This window comes from Schistosoma mansoni, chromosome 1 (genome assembly GCF_000237925.1).
Source record: "Schistosoma mansoni strain Puerto Rico chromosome 1, complete genome".
Classification (NCBI taxonomy): Eukaryota; Metazoa; Platyhelminthes; class Trematoda; order Strigeidida; family Schistosomatidae; genus Schistosoma; species Schistosoma mansoni.
The window spans coordinates 61,760,039-61,779,575 of NC_031495.1; the positions used below are offsets into that span (position 1 = coordinate 61,760,039).

Sequence of the window (19,537 nt, forward strand, 5' to 3'; positions counted from 1 at the left end):
AATCATGGGTATATTTTCTTGATTTAAGATCCTGGTGTACGTGCCTAATAGTGGATTTGTTAAACTTTGCTGTATAGTAGTCTAGTTGATTTAACCAGCATACAATTTATAATTAATATTTTTATTCATTACCTGAGATTTACCCTTACCCATCTAATCACCTTACAGGTGTGTTATAAAATTAAATGAAAAGATAATTTCCTCATTATTTGTTTACTTGTTGTGTTCGAAATGATTAAGGGACATCAACATTTGTTTCTGATTCTCATCTGCATATCATCTGATTATTTTTAAGATTATTAAAAACAAACAATCTGGTTCTTATTCATAGTTATTAAACCAGTATCAAAGTCTTTTGCAGTTGTTTCCATCGCTCAAGCGAAATAATCAATAAACTTTTTTGCTATCCTGTTCTGCTAAACTGCCAATGTATAATAATTTACTGCCGTTATTCTGTCAAACGTTCTCACATATTTTTTCATCTGTATCGTTTTATTTATTTATCTGAACACAGAAATTTTGGTACAAAGGGGTACCAAATACATATGCGTCACACGATAACAATGAGAATGTGTAGAGATAAAGAATGTAAAGTGTGTATAAGAAAAGGGGGAATAATAACGAACAGAAATTAGTGTATGATAGTGAAATAATAATAATAATGGGAGAAGCAGTTCAGTTAGCAAAGGTGCAACCAGAAATAATCCTCCCAGTTAATTAAGTTACGTCCATTTTTTATGAAGAAAATAAAATAAAGTTACAGCAGGATCGCCACTGGCTTCTATTCTGAACTATATCTGATAATGTCTCTAGCCACTGTGTTGTACTATATCTAAGACCCCAACCAGGGAGTCGTGAAGGACTAATAGAAGCTAGTCCTATACAGCTTTCATACCACGACACCATGTCATACACTAATCACCTCTCCGCTTTTTCCAACCAGTCCTAGCGATGGTAAATAATGCACGACATGGAATTCTGCGGGACGACATTCGTAGAACATGTTTGAGCCACGGATGTCGATGTTTCAAGATAGTGAAACCAATTAAATTATTGTCGTGGTGCCCGAACACACGATGTCGAACCTCTGCATTGCTAACATGGTGTTGCCACTGCATGTCAGCAACTCTTCGGAGACAACGACGACCAACCACAGAGAGTCGTCTAACATCCTCAACTCGGAGAGGCAAGATTTTACAAGAATGGTGCGAAACTGCTCTCGTTTACTGCCAGACTAACATCACGAAGATGCCAAAGATGATCCAGATTGGCATAAGCCGCTTTGACTTTCACTATATATGAATTGATCTCATCACTCACCACCAACACTTATGTAGCTACCTAGATACACGAACTTCTACCTGCTCACTACACAGGGTGATTGCAGGATCAGGGTCCTGCCAGTCTTGTAGAAGTACTTTTCACTTCGAAGGTGCAAAGCATATACCATATCTACGGACACTGATTAAGTGCGGATTGCGTAGCTTGGGCATTATTGCATAGTAAGACAATATCATCCACGTACTAAAGGTTGAAAAGTCTTTCTTCAGCCAACAGATTCACACCGCCATTACTTACATCCATCAGAGCTGTTTCCAGAATGTCATTGATTGCAAAGTTGAAGAGGAATGGTGAGATCGGGCAACCCTGTCTAACCTTACTGCTTGAATTGAACAATGGGGAGAAGTGGTTGTATGCCCTCATTCTACCTGAGGTGTTTGGATATAGGGCCTTTAAGATGTTAATAAACTTCCCAGGCACACCCTTCAATAGAGATTCCCGGATAACAGTCCTCTCTAATGAGTCGAAGATGGCCCTAATGTCAATAAACATTACGATTATTGGCCTGTGATAAGCGTGACAGTGTTCTAACATTTGGCGGAGGGTGAAGATATGATCAATACAGTGATTGGCATCCCGTCATCTTCACAGATTGTTTCGCTCACACCAGACTTCTTACTGCCAGTGGCTCGGATGAGTCGGAAGAGCTTTTCCCAATTTCATTACTTAACAGTCGTTGTTTGTGATCAAACTCACGGTCACGCAGAGTACACTGACGTAGGTGGAGATGACGAAAAGACATCGTTTCTCACGCCTACTTCTCAGTTTGATGGAACTTTCTAGTGCAACAGCATTTAACCAATTGGTAATAGGGATCCAATTGATCAGTGCTGCCTCAGCTCTGGAGCTTAGTGCGACATTAACGCCAGCAAAACCAGATGAAGACGCCACAGGGTCCCCGGTTAGACTCACTTTAAACAAGCTTTTCGAGGCGACAGATGGAGAGCGAATTTGTAGTACTTCACAAGAGTCTTGAATACACGTTCCGGATAGACAGCAGACGTCGAAATTAAGACTTTTTAAAGACATAACCAACCCTGTCTGTTGTCCGGTCTGCATTAGTGTGTGAACGCTGAAGGAAGCCAGTTTGAATGGTATACTTGATTTCAGAAAGACTGTTTGTGTATTTGTATTCGGTGGTAGCATTCAACTTTCAACGATTCGGTGACTCGATATCGTTTAGATAGGACAGAGTTTCCGCCATAGGCGAGCTGCTGTATAATTTGAAAATTAAGAATACTCCAAGTGAGAATAAAAGAGAGTAGATAAGTGATGTAGTATATTTAGAAATGAAAATGAATGTTGTCAAATGAATTGGAATTGTCTGAATTTTAATTGAGGTAAGAATAGTATTTCCAGTAGTAATTGTCATTCCATTTGATTTGTGTGTAGAATGTGATACTATCCGGGTGCCGAAACTGAAGCAGGTAGTTTTCTTAGGGGGCCACACCCGGAGCGTTTGATCTAAAGGTCTGGTCCACAAGAGATCCAACCCCATGGTAGCAGGTGACCAACAATAGGTTCATACGCCATTTGTTCTCTGAGGATACTGGAGTCCACGTGCACCATTGGTTTGGAATCAGGGTTTTCTAACTCTCACAGGTTGACCCTCGCTTTTCGTCCTCTCAATTTTGTAACCAACACCTCTGCCACGAGATGGCAGTAAGTAGGAATTCCTTGTCAGTGGCTGTACACTCATGGTCGTGTGAGAAAATTTCGAGAGCGGTGGTGGACTCTCCCCACCTTTTGTTGTACCAGGGCATGTGGGAGTTGTCTTTATCGTACACAAAACTAAATGGTTGTCAATTATTGTTGAAAATATTCACTGATTTGTAGAAGGAGAATTTCTTGTAACTCTGTAGAATTTTGTTATTTGATTTTCCTTTTTTTTTTAAATTTGAGCTTGAATTACAACTAATTGAATATGACGCTAACAACTTTTTACTATTAATTCTTATAACACTAGAATAGGTTTTTCGTGGTTGTTAGTATGTTCTTCTTGTACTTTGCTTATTGTTCTCTCGGTTTTCATTCAATTTTACATCATATTCATCATCATTTATGTGACGGCATTTTCTCTAGAATGTGACAGTTGATCATTATTTTTTAATTCATGTTCGTTTTACAAGCCTTTATTATTCCAAGCTGTGTATGTACTTTTTTTCAACATACACTATCAATTGTCTTTTATATAGAGAAATATTTCATATTCACAATTTCAAACATCTTAGGCCTTATACATATTGTGTTTTAAGTATGCAATAATATATATTAGAACTAATAAGAATTAATAGTAGTTTGTGATTACGTAAGAATTACTGACCTTTTCCCTCGTTTTATTCTTCATAGACTACCCTGACTTAGTATATGAGATTGTCTTGTGTACCTAGTTTTCTCTCTTATGTAAATTTATTTCATTAAATGTACTTCTGTGTGTGTGCGTGCGTTTTGTTTCGATTGTCATTGTGAATCCTGTCATAAGTTTTTAAATTGTATTTTCATGTCTTGTACTTCTCTTTTCTTACTCTACATTTTTCATGTAATGTAACATTGAATGGATACTTGCTATAATTATTCAAGTGAATACTCTCTATCTCTTTTTCTTCTTCTCGCATTCACGTCAAAGTATATTCCCTTGTAGTTTTATTTTTTCTTATATTCTGTGCAATGTTGCAAATTGTTTAAATTTTCCTGTAACTGTTCTGTTTGTTAATATTCGTCAACACTTAGGTTTATGTAAGCTGGTCGGCGGCCTATGCTCCATTGGGAGTAACAGGCGTAAGTAAGTAGGTTTATGTAAGTATAAGGTTGTGAATAAAAACCGGTACTGTTTGAGTGAGTGATCATGGTTCTCCTCACTCATTAATTGTATTTTGTTAGTTATAGATAGTTCGATTATGTAAATCTTGAACATTTATTAATCAAATCATTTGACTCATCATGTTTAACGGAATTCATTATATCCAGTGAATAGTTTTGTATTTGAATCACATCGTGAGATTTACTTCGAAGATGTGATAGCGAAAAGTCTGACAATAAATTGTGTTGGATTGTTTGTATTTAATTCAAATGTATCAGCAGAAAAACCAGAAGTGAGCAATATTGATATTTACCTGTGCCAAATACATTCCAAGTCTTTGAGTTAATATGGTTTAGAATAAATAACTGAATAAGGTAGGAGTTTAACAGATGTGCCCATATGCAATCCTACACGGAAAAAAGGCAAGTAATAATGTGAATAAGTTGTATAATGAAAATGAATCATTAGTTACATTCTGTCTCATTATTACCATTTGTCCCTGTGAGAATAAGTGTCCGTAAGCATAGAACAAGTTACCGCATACTGAATGAAGACTGATAATGACAATACTATCCAATTGCTTTAACTAGAACAGATGTCATATTTTTTTAATCTCTTTAACAACTTAGTTATTGAAGTTTTGAGTGTTTTTGCCGCGTGAAGCCTTCTACTGGAAACTACTAAATTTATATCTTCATATCATAATAATAGGGTCATATTAAAATGGTCTAATGATTTTTCTGTCTAGTCGTTTGGTTTTCGAATAAAATCATCCATTAGTGGTTGACCTTACACAAAGTACTTGTCAACAGTATTTTTTTAAATATTACACATGACTTATTAGGATTTCTAATACCTCACGTTGTATACCTGTTATCTTATTCTTAAACCTGTTAAGTTCAAAACTGTATCTCTTCATAATTTTATCAGTGGATCGTTACAAATATTGGTTAACATGAGAAATTAATATAATATATGAGTATCAATAAGTACAATGTGTAAGATAACAAAAAGAATCTTTCATTCTGATCCGATCAAGTTAGTCACATACAACGCAGAACGTGACACATCTGCATCGATTTAAATTGTCGTACCACATAAGCACAACATGATAAAATTACCAAAACAAATCCCAAAGTAATAGAAGTAGCAACGAGTTAGGTATAGAAAGAGAAAAAAGAGTTATAAAGGGATTTCGGGATTCAGTTTCTGAAAGAAGACAAAGAATAAATTCAAATACACAATTGTTATCGATTCTGAGTCATATCAATTGAAGTCTCTAATCGTCAGTTTCTTATTTAATCCAATTAATTAAGAATGACAGAACTAGTCTCCAGGTCGATTAATATAATATTCACTTATGTCTCCCGATATTATTTTCTGGAAAATTCGAACTTTCACTTAGTTATTTTTTTATTTAACTACAGATGAATCTGTTTTATCTTGTGACAAAAATCCGAAAACCAATCTGTCTGAATATCCTCATTCTAATGAATTCTGTTCGTATTCATATCAAAATCCCACTGTATCTCATTCTTCACATCATATTGATGCAATTAATAATAATGTTCATGTAAATAGTAGTGCTGACGAAACAAATTCAATTATTGTAGTTCCTAATAGAGGATATAATTTATGTCCAAATAATAATGAAAAATACCATTCAATGCATCAAGTTGATACACATTCTAACCCAACTCATTGTTATCATTGTCAGAAACATTGTCATCCAGGTGATAGTTCTTGTTCACCGAATATATTTGTCAATGTGGACCATATGTTGAGTGAAAATTATCAAGTTCAACAATATCCATCAAATATTATGTTTACATCAACTATACCAAATTATGATCCTGGTCTACTCACTCCACCATCTTCAGATATTGTCAATGTGAATGAAGTGCATAATGATAATAATAGTAATAGTACTAATTATAATCATAATTATAGTAACAATTATGCAACAAACCTGTACGATAATCACCCATGTCCTAATGTGGTTCTTCACACAAGACGTCGTCATCCTCGTTCAAATTCATGCCAATTCAATCAGCCGCAACAATCACTTTCACCATTATTTATTCACCCTGCAATGATTACTAGCTATAATAATAGGTAAGTATTCGATGTTAAGTTTGTTAGTTCTCATTTCTAGTTTTTTTCTAGTTTTCTTTTATTCTATGGTCGGCAGAAACTTGATAGAAAAAATCGCTGTACACTCTCAGCTGATTAAAGTTGGAAATGCAGATCATGTCCACTTAAGTACCTAAATATTCTTGGTTCAATCTGTAAATGTGTCGTGGGTATGCACTACTAAGGAATACCCAAAGTAAAATTAAGTAGCTGTTCAATGCTCTCTGGCTTATAGTTATACTGTTTTGAGATAGCTTGTGATAATTTGATTTTCAGAATACAGGATGAGTTTTAAGCGAACTCGGTAGACCGACTGACTGGCTAATGCACAACACTTCAATGATAATCTCCTTCGCGATTGAAGACAAAGAAATCAGTAACTCATTGATAAGCTTGATATGTAAGATATCAAAGCTACGATAGAACAGCCTTATTTACAATACAAGAAATCTGACTTTGAAACACAACAAGAATCACAATGTCGATTCTTATAATAGAGATTTTATCTTTGTAGCTTTTTTCTTCAACATTGACATTACAGCATTATTGAATTGAGTATTTTATTGGAGTAATTTGGACCACTTTTTGTTTTCTAGAGAATGTATTATTTCAATCATGCACTTTCCATACATTATATACTTCATTTAGGTAACAATTCGATCACAAATGTTAAGTCAAAATAATTTATGAAACACTTTTTCAAATAACGTTGCTTATATATATATATATATATATATATATATATATATATATATATATATATATATATATATATATAAGTTATCAAATAGCCTTGACTGACCCAACTTTTTAGATGAACTGAAATTGTTGAAATGTAACTATTGCAATCATTAGTTGGGATCATGAACCAATCAGTGTTGGGCCACCATTAAAAACCTGGAAGCACTGGACGACCGTTTTGTCCTAGTATGGCACTCTTCAGGAGTGCGCATCCACGACCCCACATGTAGGGCTCGCATTCAGAACCTTCGGTCTCGCGCGCGAACGCTTCTTATAAAACTCAACAATCTCCACAACCATGTACTGATAGTTATTGTGATTATTTTTAATCCGATCATACAATTGCACTACATGATTGTCATTTTTCTTTTCATATACCATCTGTTTATTTTTGAATCCTGACACAAATTCTTTTTCTCTAAAAAAAATTTTCAGTTCAGAAAAGAACGTAAAATACTTTGGCTTGAGTCAACCAATCAATCATTATTGTCATCATAATCATTGTTCAATTCCTTGTGCCAGTAATTCACAACAGAACTTCAATGTTTATTTATCCAAATCGTAATATAAATCATATCAATAATTGTTATTATCACAGTGTCGTGTCGTTATTCTCTACTATTCACCTCAGGTTTACTAATTTCAATCAAGTTTCGAATTGAAAAGAAATGCTTTTTACGTTTTTTTTCTTCTGATTCAATTATTATCAGGTAGATGTACAGGTTATTTTACTCCTTCCAATTTAATGTTCGTTTACCTCTGAATATGATTATTCATGATTAATTTTAGTCATTCAATACACACAAATTTTTGAAATGTTTGTTGGAACAATTTGAAAATATAGGTTGTTTGTGTGTCGAGGGATATTTAGAGTGTTGGCTCAGCCATTAAATCATAGCTTCGAACTATTCTCCTACTTCAGTTTGCCCAAGCGATTAGTATCGCTAGCTCTCACACTTAGAGTGTGGCTGAAAGTAAAGTACATAAATCTGTTTCTAGTGAATTAGTTAATCACCCAAGATAGATTTCATAGACAATTTTATTTACAAAGATATGAAATCTGAAATATGCGTCGTGTAATACCATGATATTCAATTTAGCTGTTTCATTTAAATAATTAACCTGAAGCAAAACTTTGTAAAGTTGGAATAAATGGAGTTTTGTATAGTTGCTGGAAATAAGTTAGTGTTTTTTCTCACAATTGTTAATTATAAGTTGAGATAGGTTTCCATGTTCTTAGAATGGATCCATTAGAATATAACAAATCGCTGACTCTGTGTTAGCACCTGAAATCGGTAATATTTACTGATCAAATGTGTTGTTCATTATGAAAGTTTGAAAACATTTTAATTTTAAAAAGAACTGCGTTTTACTTCTGATATTTCTGTACGTTTCTAATGGACTGGATAAAATATAACTTTCAAAACTAGTCAGTTAGTTCCATTGTGGATTATTATTTTTGTTAACTCATTTACCGGGTACATATTCGTGTATTTGACTTCGAGCTGCTCTCCAAATGTCAGAGTTGATGATGCAAATTGATAGTTTATACCGAAGAAGTTGAAACGGAATTTCGAACCTTCCATTTAGTGAGTGAATGTTGAACAACTCAACTGTTGAGCTCATGGTCCATCATGGATTGATGTCAATTAGAAAACTGTTTAAAAATCAGCAGCAAATGAAGATCTCTTTATAAAGATTTTAGTTTAAAACTTTTCTACAGTGTATACATACACATTTGCAGATGGTACAGTGTTTTCTACTTTTCATTGCGAAATTATAACTCATATAATCAATAAATTGAAACGTGATTTTGTTATATACCGTTAGCATAGACTGATGAATGTGAATTAATTGCTATCATACTATCGCTAAAACTGTCCTAATGTCGCCTATGTGTGATAACTGAAATTTAAAGTTAAATCCTTCCTATACTATGTCCTTATATACAGCCTTTCTTTTATATATTACCACCACTAAATTAACTACTTCTATGAATCCGGTGTTCATCTTGTTGTGTTAACGAGGTATGACAACTTGGACCGATGCATAAATGTGCCTGGTCCTACGTTGTAGCTGACTGACTGAGAGTTAAATCTGATATGAAGTCGTTGATACTTACTTTTGAAAAAATTTTCCAAACTAAATAAGTCCATGTGTTCAAAACTTTCTACTTCTAAATGATCGACAACTGATTTCCTAAACTTGTTATATATATATATATATATCAAATTCGTTTTGGCATAGTTGATCGTTTTTCCTTTTTTTAATATACATTTGTCAGGTATTCAACTAATATTCCTTAAAAACAAAAAGTCAACGTACTCAGGAAATTTATAGTCCATATCTTTTCTGCTTACTTTTAAACTTCTTCCATCTTTTAAAATTATCATCATTTTTGTTCAAAGGGTTGATCGAAGTCTGTTGAAATGATCAAGAAGGAATATACCTTGTATATACATTCTCTTTCAATTTGTTTATCATAATATTAACTAGATTCTGCAACCTCTTTTTTTTCTAATCACTTGTTTTCATTTGTTTACTTCATTTTAAATTATATTTCTCTGCTTCTTTTTTTTTTATCCACTTATCATAAATATGAACAACGTATATCCATATATATGTAACCATGGTAACATAGGGGAACACAACAATGTTTTATAATTTTCCTTTTACAAAAAAAAGTCATTTATGCTTCTTTAATTTTCTTTTTTTTTAAAAAAAACTTGGCAAATCTAAGTGTACAGTGTATATTTATTTATTTATTTTATTGCAATTAGTACATATATATATATACATATACATATGGATTGTTTATATTTTCTAAGTGCATTTCTTGTTCAATTATGGTTACATAGTTTTTTTTCTCTCGTTTCGTTCTTCTTTTTTTTTCTTTCCCAAAGAAAAAAATAATAATAATCTAATTAATTTCAAGTGTCTTTTTTTAATTACTAATTTGTGTGTAATTTCTGTGTAAATAAAATTTTCTTTACTATTGTCTCTTTTCTTTTTTGTTGTTGTTGCTCGATTGTTTTCTCTTTCGTTATGTTTAGTTCGATCTATTTCTATATACTTATTTGTAAAATGAGTATATTCACTTGGACTTCTCTTTCATCACTCGATGTCCTCTCTGCCGGTCCTTTGTATAATTGTTCAGTTTATATATATATTATATTTTATTGATCGCGTCTTTTCAACTTTGTTGTAAATAGATAGTAAATATGTTACATGTCATCGCGTCTTGGAAAATTAACAGAAAAGCGTAAATAATCGGGATTCGTTGAAATGTTCTTTCAGTACTACGCATCAACTGTGTACTTGTATAATAATGAATAAATAACTCAAGTTGTTTTTTAAGTCAATCGTTCTGTTTTCACAATCTCATTTAGATTATAGTATGTAGTCAGTCAGTTACAACATAGAACTTCGTACATACGTACATCAGTTCGAGTTGCCATACCACATTAGCACAGAGATGCAGTTGTTGATTCTAATCCCATAGTGGTGAAAGTAGTAAGAGTATAAGCATTATGTGAAAGATTAGGGTTTGAAGATGTTATTGAAGGAGTATAATCTAGTGAAATAAATTTGAAAAGAGTAAGTTGGTTCTTTGTTCTGGATGTCCAAGTACCCTAGTTACTGTTATCATTATCGAAACTATGCTTAACTACCTGTGTCAGATTGATTGTGTTGTTAATAATGTATGCTCTATGTTCTTTGAATAATTCTCGAGTTCGCAACTGCACTGTATTCAAATATCTTTTTTCTGCTTTACGGCTTCTAATTTTGATTAAAAAAGAAACCTGCGAGAAGTCTTTCACATATTTAACTAGTTTTTTTATTGGAACAAAAATGCATATATTTCATTGTGTACATTAGAACATACAACTACTAGCCTGAAATAACTCATAGTAAATTGTCTTAGTGTTAAACGTTTTCATATGTCTAGCAGTGATATTTGTTTGACGAACCGTTAACACAGTTATTTGAATTTATTATAAATATTTTACAGTTTCAGTCTGCCTAACAAGTCAATGACGAGTTTTGCTTCCTATGTACCAGAGTTGTATTCAGTTGAAAAATTTATTCTTGGGAACTTGTTTGTTGTTTTGGAAGTTGCTCCTTCCCTTGTAATTCATGTTAAGGTTTTTATATGCACTACTCTTTCAAAATTTTAGAGTTATAATTTCAGTCTTGTTTACGTCCGAGATACTGTCTTAATGTTTGTGTGAGTGTTTTACAAAGAAAAAGACTGATTAACATAAAAATGTCGACTTCATGAATGTTTCACTATTAGATGGTATATATACAGACTCCAGATTGTTCTCCTTGATGGATCTAAGATTTGTTTTCTAGACATTAATACTCTTGAGTATCCTCCTACTCGTTTTTATAGGCCAGTTGCGATATCTGATTTATTTAGAATCAAGTACATATTTACTCATGTTCGTAGACAGTATTATAACATGATGATCTTTGCGAAAATAACGTGCTATATTGACTTTCAGCGTACTTATGATGAACATGATAAAATCCTTGTTAATTTAGATGTTGCGATGAATGTTCCGTGATATCCAACCACTTACGCCTGTCACCCGTCGTGAAGGAACAAAGGACGCCCACCACCATTCCTCATCAAACTCTGTCCTAGACAATACTTTACAGTTGTCTCCAGTTGCTATTCACTCTTTTCATGTCTACCTCCAATTCTCAACACCCTGTGTTATTTGGTCTTTCGCTTTTCTGTTTCCCTTCAGCGTTCCATGTTAGCGCTTGACTCGTGATGCAGTCTGATGATTTCCTCAATCTATATCCTATCCACACTCAACGTCCCTTCCTAATTACCTCTTCAGATGGAAGCTGGTTTGTGCTCTCCCACAACAGACTGTTGTTGACAGTATCCAGTCAACGGACATTGAGTACCTTGTGTATACAATTGTTCATAAATACTTGCAATATTTTGATGATGATTGTGGTAGTTGTGCAAGATTCAACTGCATGCAGTAGAAGTGTCTTGACATTTGTATTGAATATTCTGATTTTGATGATGGATCGCAGAGTGAATATGTTGTTCAGTTGTAGGAATGCTGTCTTTACTTTGCTTTACGTTTACATCTGAATGAGATCCTCCTTGTTCATCGATGATGCTGACCATGTTGTGTACGCGAACGTTTTCTATCTCTTCCAGAAATGGTCCATCGAATGTGTTTGGGTTGGTTGGTGTTTTCTGTGTTGTATTTGTTGATGTTGGTATTTCCGTTGTGTATGTTGATGTCTACTGACGCAGAGACTTCTGCTACACTAGTTGTCTTGACCATTATTTTACATCTCTTCTAAATCCTCTGTAACGATTATTTATGTATGTGTCGCTTAAAATGTTTTATTATGTTGTATCTAGTCTTATGACTGAATCCTGTCGATTATTAAAATTGTATAAATACAGTAAAAATAGTAACATAATTTTCCGTGAAAGCTCAAATGTTATTAGTAAGGTAAATTCTGGACCTTTTGAAAGTAATATTAGCCTATTTAATTAATACAGCATGACTGTTTAGTTAGCATCTCAAGATTTGAATTCCTTCTCCATACCAATGGACATTATCTCTTCTGATTGCATCGTGTTTTACGTTCTTTATTGACTGACTCATCAGAGAAAATGCATGTCATGATTGGTTACTGTGTCTGTTTACAGTAGAATTATGATGTTTCAGCTTCACAGTATCCTGCCAATATCGATGAGGCTGGCTTTTTTTGTTGAGACATGATTTACTTGAGTGAGGGAGATTTATAACTACTCAGATTCTATGTTGAAGTGGTTTTGTGAAAACATATACAAATTGAGGTAATGGGCTTTATCTACTCACAAAGTTTAAGTAGTATGATAATGTCATAAAAATATTTATTTTAATCTGTATGTTTACAAATCACTTCGTCATTTCAACATATCTTTTTGAATAGACTATCAAAAAGCAACAACCTATGAAACTCCGTTTGGCTAGAGTGATAATAGATAACATCTATAACTTCGAATTAAAGAGGTAATTTATTTAAATGGTCTGTGAACGCTTATTAACTGAATTTCGTTTTTTGTCACTTTAATTATACGCGTAAGTGCTATTGAACAATTATGGATACACAATTACAGATACTGTCTAAGTTTGTTTCAGATACTCCAAATTATATTTTTGAATTATATATAAAGTTGAACATATAACAAGCATGTGAAACACTTAGTATTATTACTGACTAAACTGTCACTAATTCTAGGACAATGCGACACACTTGTATGCGAATAAATTGCGCAGAATTTCATTTGTCACTAGTACATGTAAGTGCGCTAGTATAGTTTTTATAGCAGTTTAAGGAATTTCAGGTTCACCAAAATAAACTGGAGTTTCTGAACTCGGAGTTTCATGGGGTTCATTGAAATCTCAGAGTGGCCATCGATGGAAATGCATTTTAAATGATGGGATTCCATAAAACATTGACATGACTTCACAGTATTTCGTTCGCCGAAAAGCGAATATATAATAAAAGACTCAAAATGTCTTTGTTTGGAACCTACATAGATGAAACTTAGTTCTTAACAAAACTCCTGTTTGTTTTATGAAAAATCGTCCCTTACAGTTAGAGTGATTTACTGAACTAAATATACCATAGAAATGATCCTTCCTCAAGCGTTAATTTCGTATAAAGGAGTTAGATGAACACACACAACTCTCATATTCTAATTCATTACACCATAATGTTCAAGGACTGATAAACTTATGAGCTATTCTTAACTTTACTTGTTCTTATTCTAACATCTCGTAAATAATACTTTTAATTGTTGCATTAAAAAAAAAATATCTATTTCACACCAATTGCTGACTAGAAATGTTTGGTGTTGTTTTGGATCAAGATATGGTACCTAATAATGTTTAGTATTTTGAGTAAATCCACCATTATCAAGAGTTGTGCATTACAAGAAACAATGTGTACTTGCTGTCTAAAACGGCCAACCCGATACTTAATTTTATTTTTTATTGGTATTTTCGACTCATGCTTCTATTCGTATCAGGATCTCTTATTGTTACTTTTTCAATTTACCCTCCTCTGGTTATCCTTTGGAAACTGAAAATACTGAAGAAACAGCAGAGGTGAAATATCCTGCAAATGAGCTGATGTACATCTGAACCAACAAAGCCATAGATGCTATTATTGTTAGCGAATAGCATAAGGTAACTGCTAAATTATGTATAAATCAGAGTACGATTGAAAACTATGTAGGAAAACACAACTCCAGCATACTATAGGTGATGTCAAGTCATGATAAAAGCTGTGGATCGGAGGAAATTTGCACAAATTGATTAATGGATCGGTAAATGTTTCCTCACTGTCTAACATTTCCGAGACGACTTTCCTGAAGTTGGCAACCAAAGTGAGCTGCAAACATAAACAGTACTCAATTACTTACTTACTTACTTACGCCTGTTACCCCTCGTCAAGGAGCATAGGCCGCTCACCAGAATTCTCCATCCAACTCTATCCTGAGCCTTCCTTTCTGCTTGTCGGCCTTAATGTTTTTCTTTACTTCCTTCTTTGCTTCTGTATAGTCTGCTTGTGCTTTGACTTTCTCTGCTCGTGTTCGACTGTTGTTAATTGCCACTTTCTTGTTCTTCCTTTCTTGAATATTGTCAAGGGTTCCTATACAGATCCATTCCTTATGATGATGATTCTTAGGACCCAGAAACTCCTGACACGTTGAAGTTAGTGCTTCTTTCATCCCTTCCCAGTTGTCCTCCATCGTACTTTCTTGTTCTTCCAGTAGATCCTGTAGAGCTTGGAACCTGTTGTTGAGAGTTATCTTGAGTTCTTCGAGTTTGTCAGTATCTCGAAGGAAAGTTGTATTGAACCTTTGTAGTGTTGTTTGTCCAGTTGTCCAGTGTTTCGTTAGCTTTAGTCTCATCTTGGCCACAACCAGGTGGTGATCTGAAGCTATTTCAGCTTCTCTCCTTGTTCTCACATCTTCCATTGACCTTCGGAATTTTTTGTTGATACAAATATGATCTATCTGATTCTCTGTGGTGTGGTCCGGCGAGATCCATGTAGCTTTGTGTATGCGCTTGTGTGTGAATATTGTGCCGCCTATAACCAATTTGTTGCATGCACATAGATTTGCAAATCTCTCTCCATTTTCATTTCTCCTTTCCAGTCCATGTCGTCCAATTATATCTTCATATTCTGTGTTGTCCACTCCAACTTTAGCATTTAGATCTTCCATCAGGTCCTTTTGTGAGCACTTCGCTATGATTGATTGCAGCCTTTCATAGAACTGATCTTTATCGTCGTCGTTGCTATCATTAGTGTGTGCATAACATTGGATAACATTCATTGCGATCCCTTGCTTCTTTGTTCTGAATGATGCTTTGATTATCCTGGGTCCATGAGATTCCCATCCTATAAGTGCATTTCGTTTATTTAGCGAGTTAGTTTTTCTACGGGATGGGGTCGCTAACCACATGCCCAACCCTCCTCCTTTACCCGGGCTTGGGACCGGTAGTAACTCTAGAAGAGCTACAGGCGGAGTTAATGCTCAATACTCAATTAGACGAAAATAAATCAAACGACATTATTGAAAACTGAATATACAATCAGGTTAGATTAATTAGTTGAATAGTAGTAAATCTTAAATCTGTAGATTATTTGGTGAATATGAAACTGTAAATGCAACTTGGAACTATGTTATATGATGTATGATGAAAGCCTAGTGTATAATTTATTGGATGAAGTTATATTAGTCGATAGACTGACATTTGTCCGGCTTGACCTGACGGGGAAAACAAGGATACAAGTACGAATACACTCAGTTTACATGCCTCAAATAGATGGAAGCGCAATATTTCACTGTCACTGTTGACCATCTAGAGAAACATTAACTGTTTTTTGTCAATACAGGAAACACTAAGATATTCATCCAACAGCCACCACGACACTGATCAGGGCCAAACAAGAAATGGAAAAAGGGATAATCACTCAGTTGTTGACTCATTCTTTCCATACTTTTCCATCAAATTATTCTAAAATCAAACGATCTGTTTCTGTGAACGCTCACTTATATCTCAAATGCGCATTCGTTAAACTTGATAATTATATTTATGTACGTCCAGGGACTAAATTTCAGGTTATGCTATCGTTTTACTGAGCAAACTGGTCTGAGCTTCTTAAGGAAATTAGCACAGTAAAATAATATGTCAATTTATCAGGCTAATTGTTGGAGTAATTTAAATTTTGTTTGCCCAAATTCTTTCAACTAAATTCTTTACGCATAGTTAGTCATTATTTTTGTTTATCAATTATTTTGTTTGAATTATTTTACTCATCTTTTGTTATGATTATTACTTTGAGCCCTTTTAATCAGCGTACAAATTCTTGGATTGAGCTGACATTTGCATATTTATCGTATATTCTGTAACAGAAATTATTCTCAATGGTAAAGACTTTCAAATGTTTGTGTATATTTTTGTTTTACTACAGTCGTTATTTACGATTATACATTTGAAAGTAGTTGATAAACAAATTGATCAAAAGTTGGGGCGTTCCAGAAATATATTTCATCTTAATTTTCGGCACAGTTCTTTTTGCTCGGCTAGGCTGACGAAGAAGCCATGAATTTCAAAAGAAATATTTTTTGGTGCTAGTTGCTAATGAGAACGTGGTTAATCTGAAATTGCATATGTTGATATAAGTTTTCATGTCTGCTAAAGAAGGTCTCGTGGGTGATAATTCATTTCTGCACAATGAAGAGAACACTATATTAAAATCCGGTGTTTAGAAGGATTGGTAATAAATAGAATGAGGTGGAGTTTCCGGTACTCACTCTAGTTTACGAGGGATAGTTAGCTGAATAACTAATGAGAATGACATTGTTCACGACTATCGTGTATTTCGACTAGTCTTTTATTTAATTATGTAGAGGTCGTATTTGCGACACAATACTCTCAGTTGAGGTGCTGTCGAATATCAGGATGGACCGAAAAGTTATCTTTTCTCACAATGTGGCTTCTCAGGAGTGTCCATTCATAACCCCAACGGTGGCTGCAACATCTTACTAGATAATGGTTTTCGTACTCCAAACACCAATAGCTTGAGAAATGTTATTTTATGCAACTGATTTTCCCAAATTTTTGGATATCATTTCCTGACGTGAATAATTCACTGTCATTTAATTATCAACTAGTCTAGACAATGGAACAGTTTTTCATCTATATGACCATTTTAAGGCACGGTGATAGGCAAGCTGTAGGTATTCTTAATATGACGAATTTACGAAATAATTTACATAGTACATAGATAAACCTCTAATCATTATAAGCAAAGATGGATAGTGGTTAGCAATGGAATCCAGGACGCGCGTTTCGTCCTATTTGGGATAACGCGATGGCGTTTGAAGTGAAAGGTACTGGGTTCGAGTCCTAGAGTGAACATCAACTTTGAGATGCTGGTACATCCATCTGACGAGTCCCAAATAGGACGAAACGCGCGTCCTGGATTCCACTACTAGTCACTATCCATCTTTGCTTACAACGCTTGTAAATTAAGGCTATATCGAGGCAATACGCACAGTATACACATATGCCAATAAGAGACTGACCAGTTGCAGCCCTAAGCATCAATGAGAAGGTTCAAACAAACAATACTAAGTGGATTCAAATCCTCTAATTGTTCATTCGCATCTTCCGGTGTGTTCTGCAATCTGAACTGTCTCCTCGACCGGCCTCCATGTGTTCTGCCAAAGCCGTACTTTCGAGGCCCTGAAACTCTTCACTTCGTCCAACAATTGTTCCAACTTTGACACCACGTTCCGCTACACACTACTTACAAATATCCTTGTAAGTAAGTTATCCATTTTCTCAAACTATAACAATCTAACACTGAATGTACCTGATAATCATACGGAATATACTTTAAATTAATGAACTGCCTTTTTATAAATAGTAATAATGGACAAGTATAGATTATCCTATAAGAATCAATCTATTTATTTCAACCTATTTTTTCTTCATAGAAAGTATTGAACAACTCAAAATTCGATTGATAATGTCAATAACTAAGGGTAAACCAATTCTATGACATGGTTAATCAGTTTTCAATGATACTTTACGACTCTTTCCTATTGAACAATCGTTTCAATGAAACCAATTGTCTTCGTAAAGAATTTAGCTAAAATGCTTTTTTTTATGTTATATGATATTTTATGTAAATATTAAGTCATAGATTATTTTGTAGTTAATTTACTTTTTTTTTACTATTTTAATAGGGTTATCACATAATCTATTGACCTTAAAAAATTACCATAGTGATTGTCAATGTTTACCTTAATAATAAAAAGAAAAAAATTACAGCCTATTCAATATACACATTATTATGGCTACGAATAGTTTGCACTTTATTATTTATATACTTCATTTTTTTAACAAATTGTTTTGTTTTTAAAATTACAAAAGGGGTTGATTGAACTGTTTAAATGATTAGTGGACAGTATTGTTTGTATACTATAATACTTTTCTTTTGTCTTTTGAATGATATTTTTTTAAATTTTTTTATTCTTCAGTTCATTTGTAAATTGATATTTTAAATAATCTAAATAATCTGCCCCCAAATGCCCTGGTACGGTCAAGAGTGTGGAGATTCCGCTCTCCCCCTCTAAATGCTTTCATATGGCCACGCGTATATAGCCTCTGCCAGGGAAGTCCTACTCACTGCCTTCTCGTGGCGGGGGTATTGTTTACGAAATTGAGAGGACGAAAAGCAAATGTCCGGCGCTTTACCTGGGTCGGTGGACACGGAGGGTGCATATGGGCCCCAGTATCCTGAGGGAACAAATGGCGTATGAACCAATCGTTGGTTACCGGCTACGATGGGATTTCATCTCCTTACAATGCTCCACTGCCTTACGGATTAGATCTTTCGGTCAAAGGCTCCGGGTGTGGCCCCCTAAGGAAACCACCTGTTTCCATTTGGTCACCCGGGCATTATCACAGCCCTCACACAAATCAAATGAGATTTGTGTGGCTCATATGTATATGGTTCCCCTTTGTACCAATATTTATGTGTTCAAATAAATAAATAAACTGGAAATTGTGTCATTTACTCGTTTAAATATAACTCGATATTAAATTGTTTTAATATGTAAATAAAGTTAAATAGTGACTAGTAGTGGAAGTTGGGAAACGCTTTTCTTCCTATTTCAGAATAATCATTCTAATGGACTCACATCCCATTGTTGACATTCTGTTGATGTTCATTTTGTTTCAAATAATCAATATAAATCCATTGAGATACTGAATCCAGATAACTTATCTAGATGAGATTGATTTTATTTTCATGGAGTTTTGTTCTCTGAGCTGGATGGTTTGGTCGTGGAGCTTTCATTGTCCTTCTGAACGACATCATCAGCACAAACTTCGGGTAGAAGTGCAGTGTTTGAGGACAGTTATTGTTTTTAAAGACTGTTATTGATCAATTTCTTTTCTCATATAT

General features: G+C 34.1%; 1 protein-coding gene across 1 annotated transcript in view; it reads left to right on the plus strand.

Moving 5' to 3' along the window:
• The window catches only part of Smp_196920 (hypothetical protein), a gene marked incomplete at both ends in the record, with an annotated part of 53,438 nt that extends 45,858 nt beyond the window's left edge, over positions 1-7,580 (plus strand). Inside the window, 2 exons of the mRNA XM_018795114.1 lie at positions 5,569-6,256; positions 7,451-7,580. Of these exons, the coding sequence (XP_018649459.1) occupies positions 5,569-6,256; positions 7,451-7,580 (818 nt within the window). The remainder of the gene's footprint in view (positions 1-5,568; positions 6,257-7,450) is intronic.
• Positions 7,581-19,537: the final 11,957 nt, after the last annotated feature.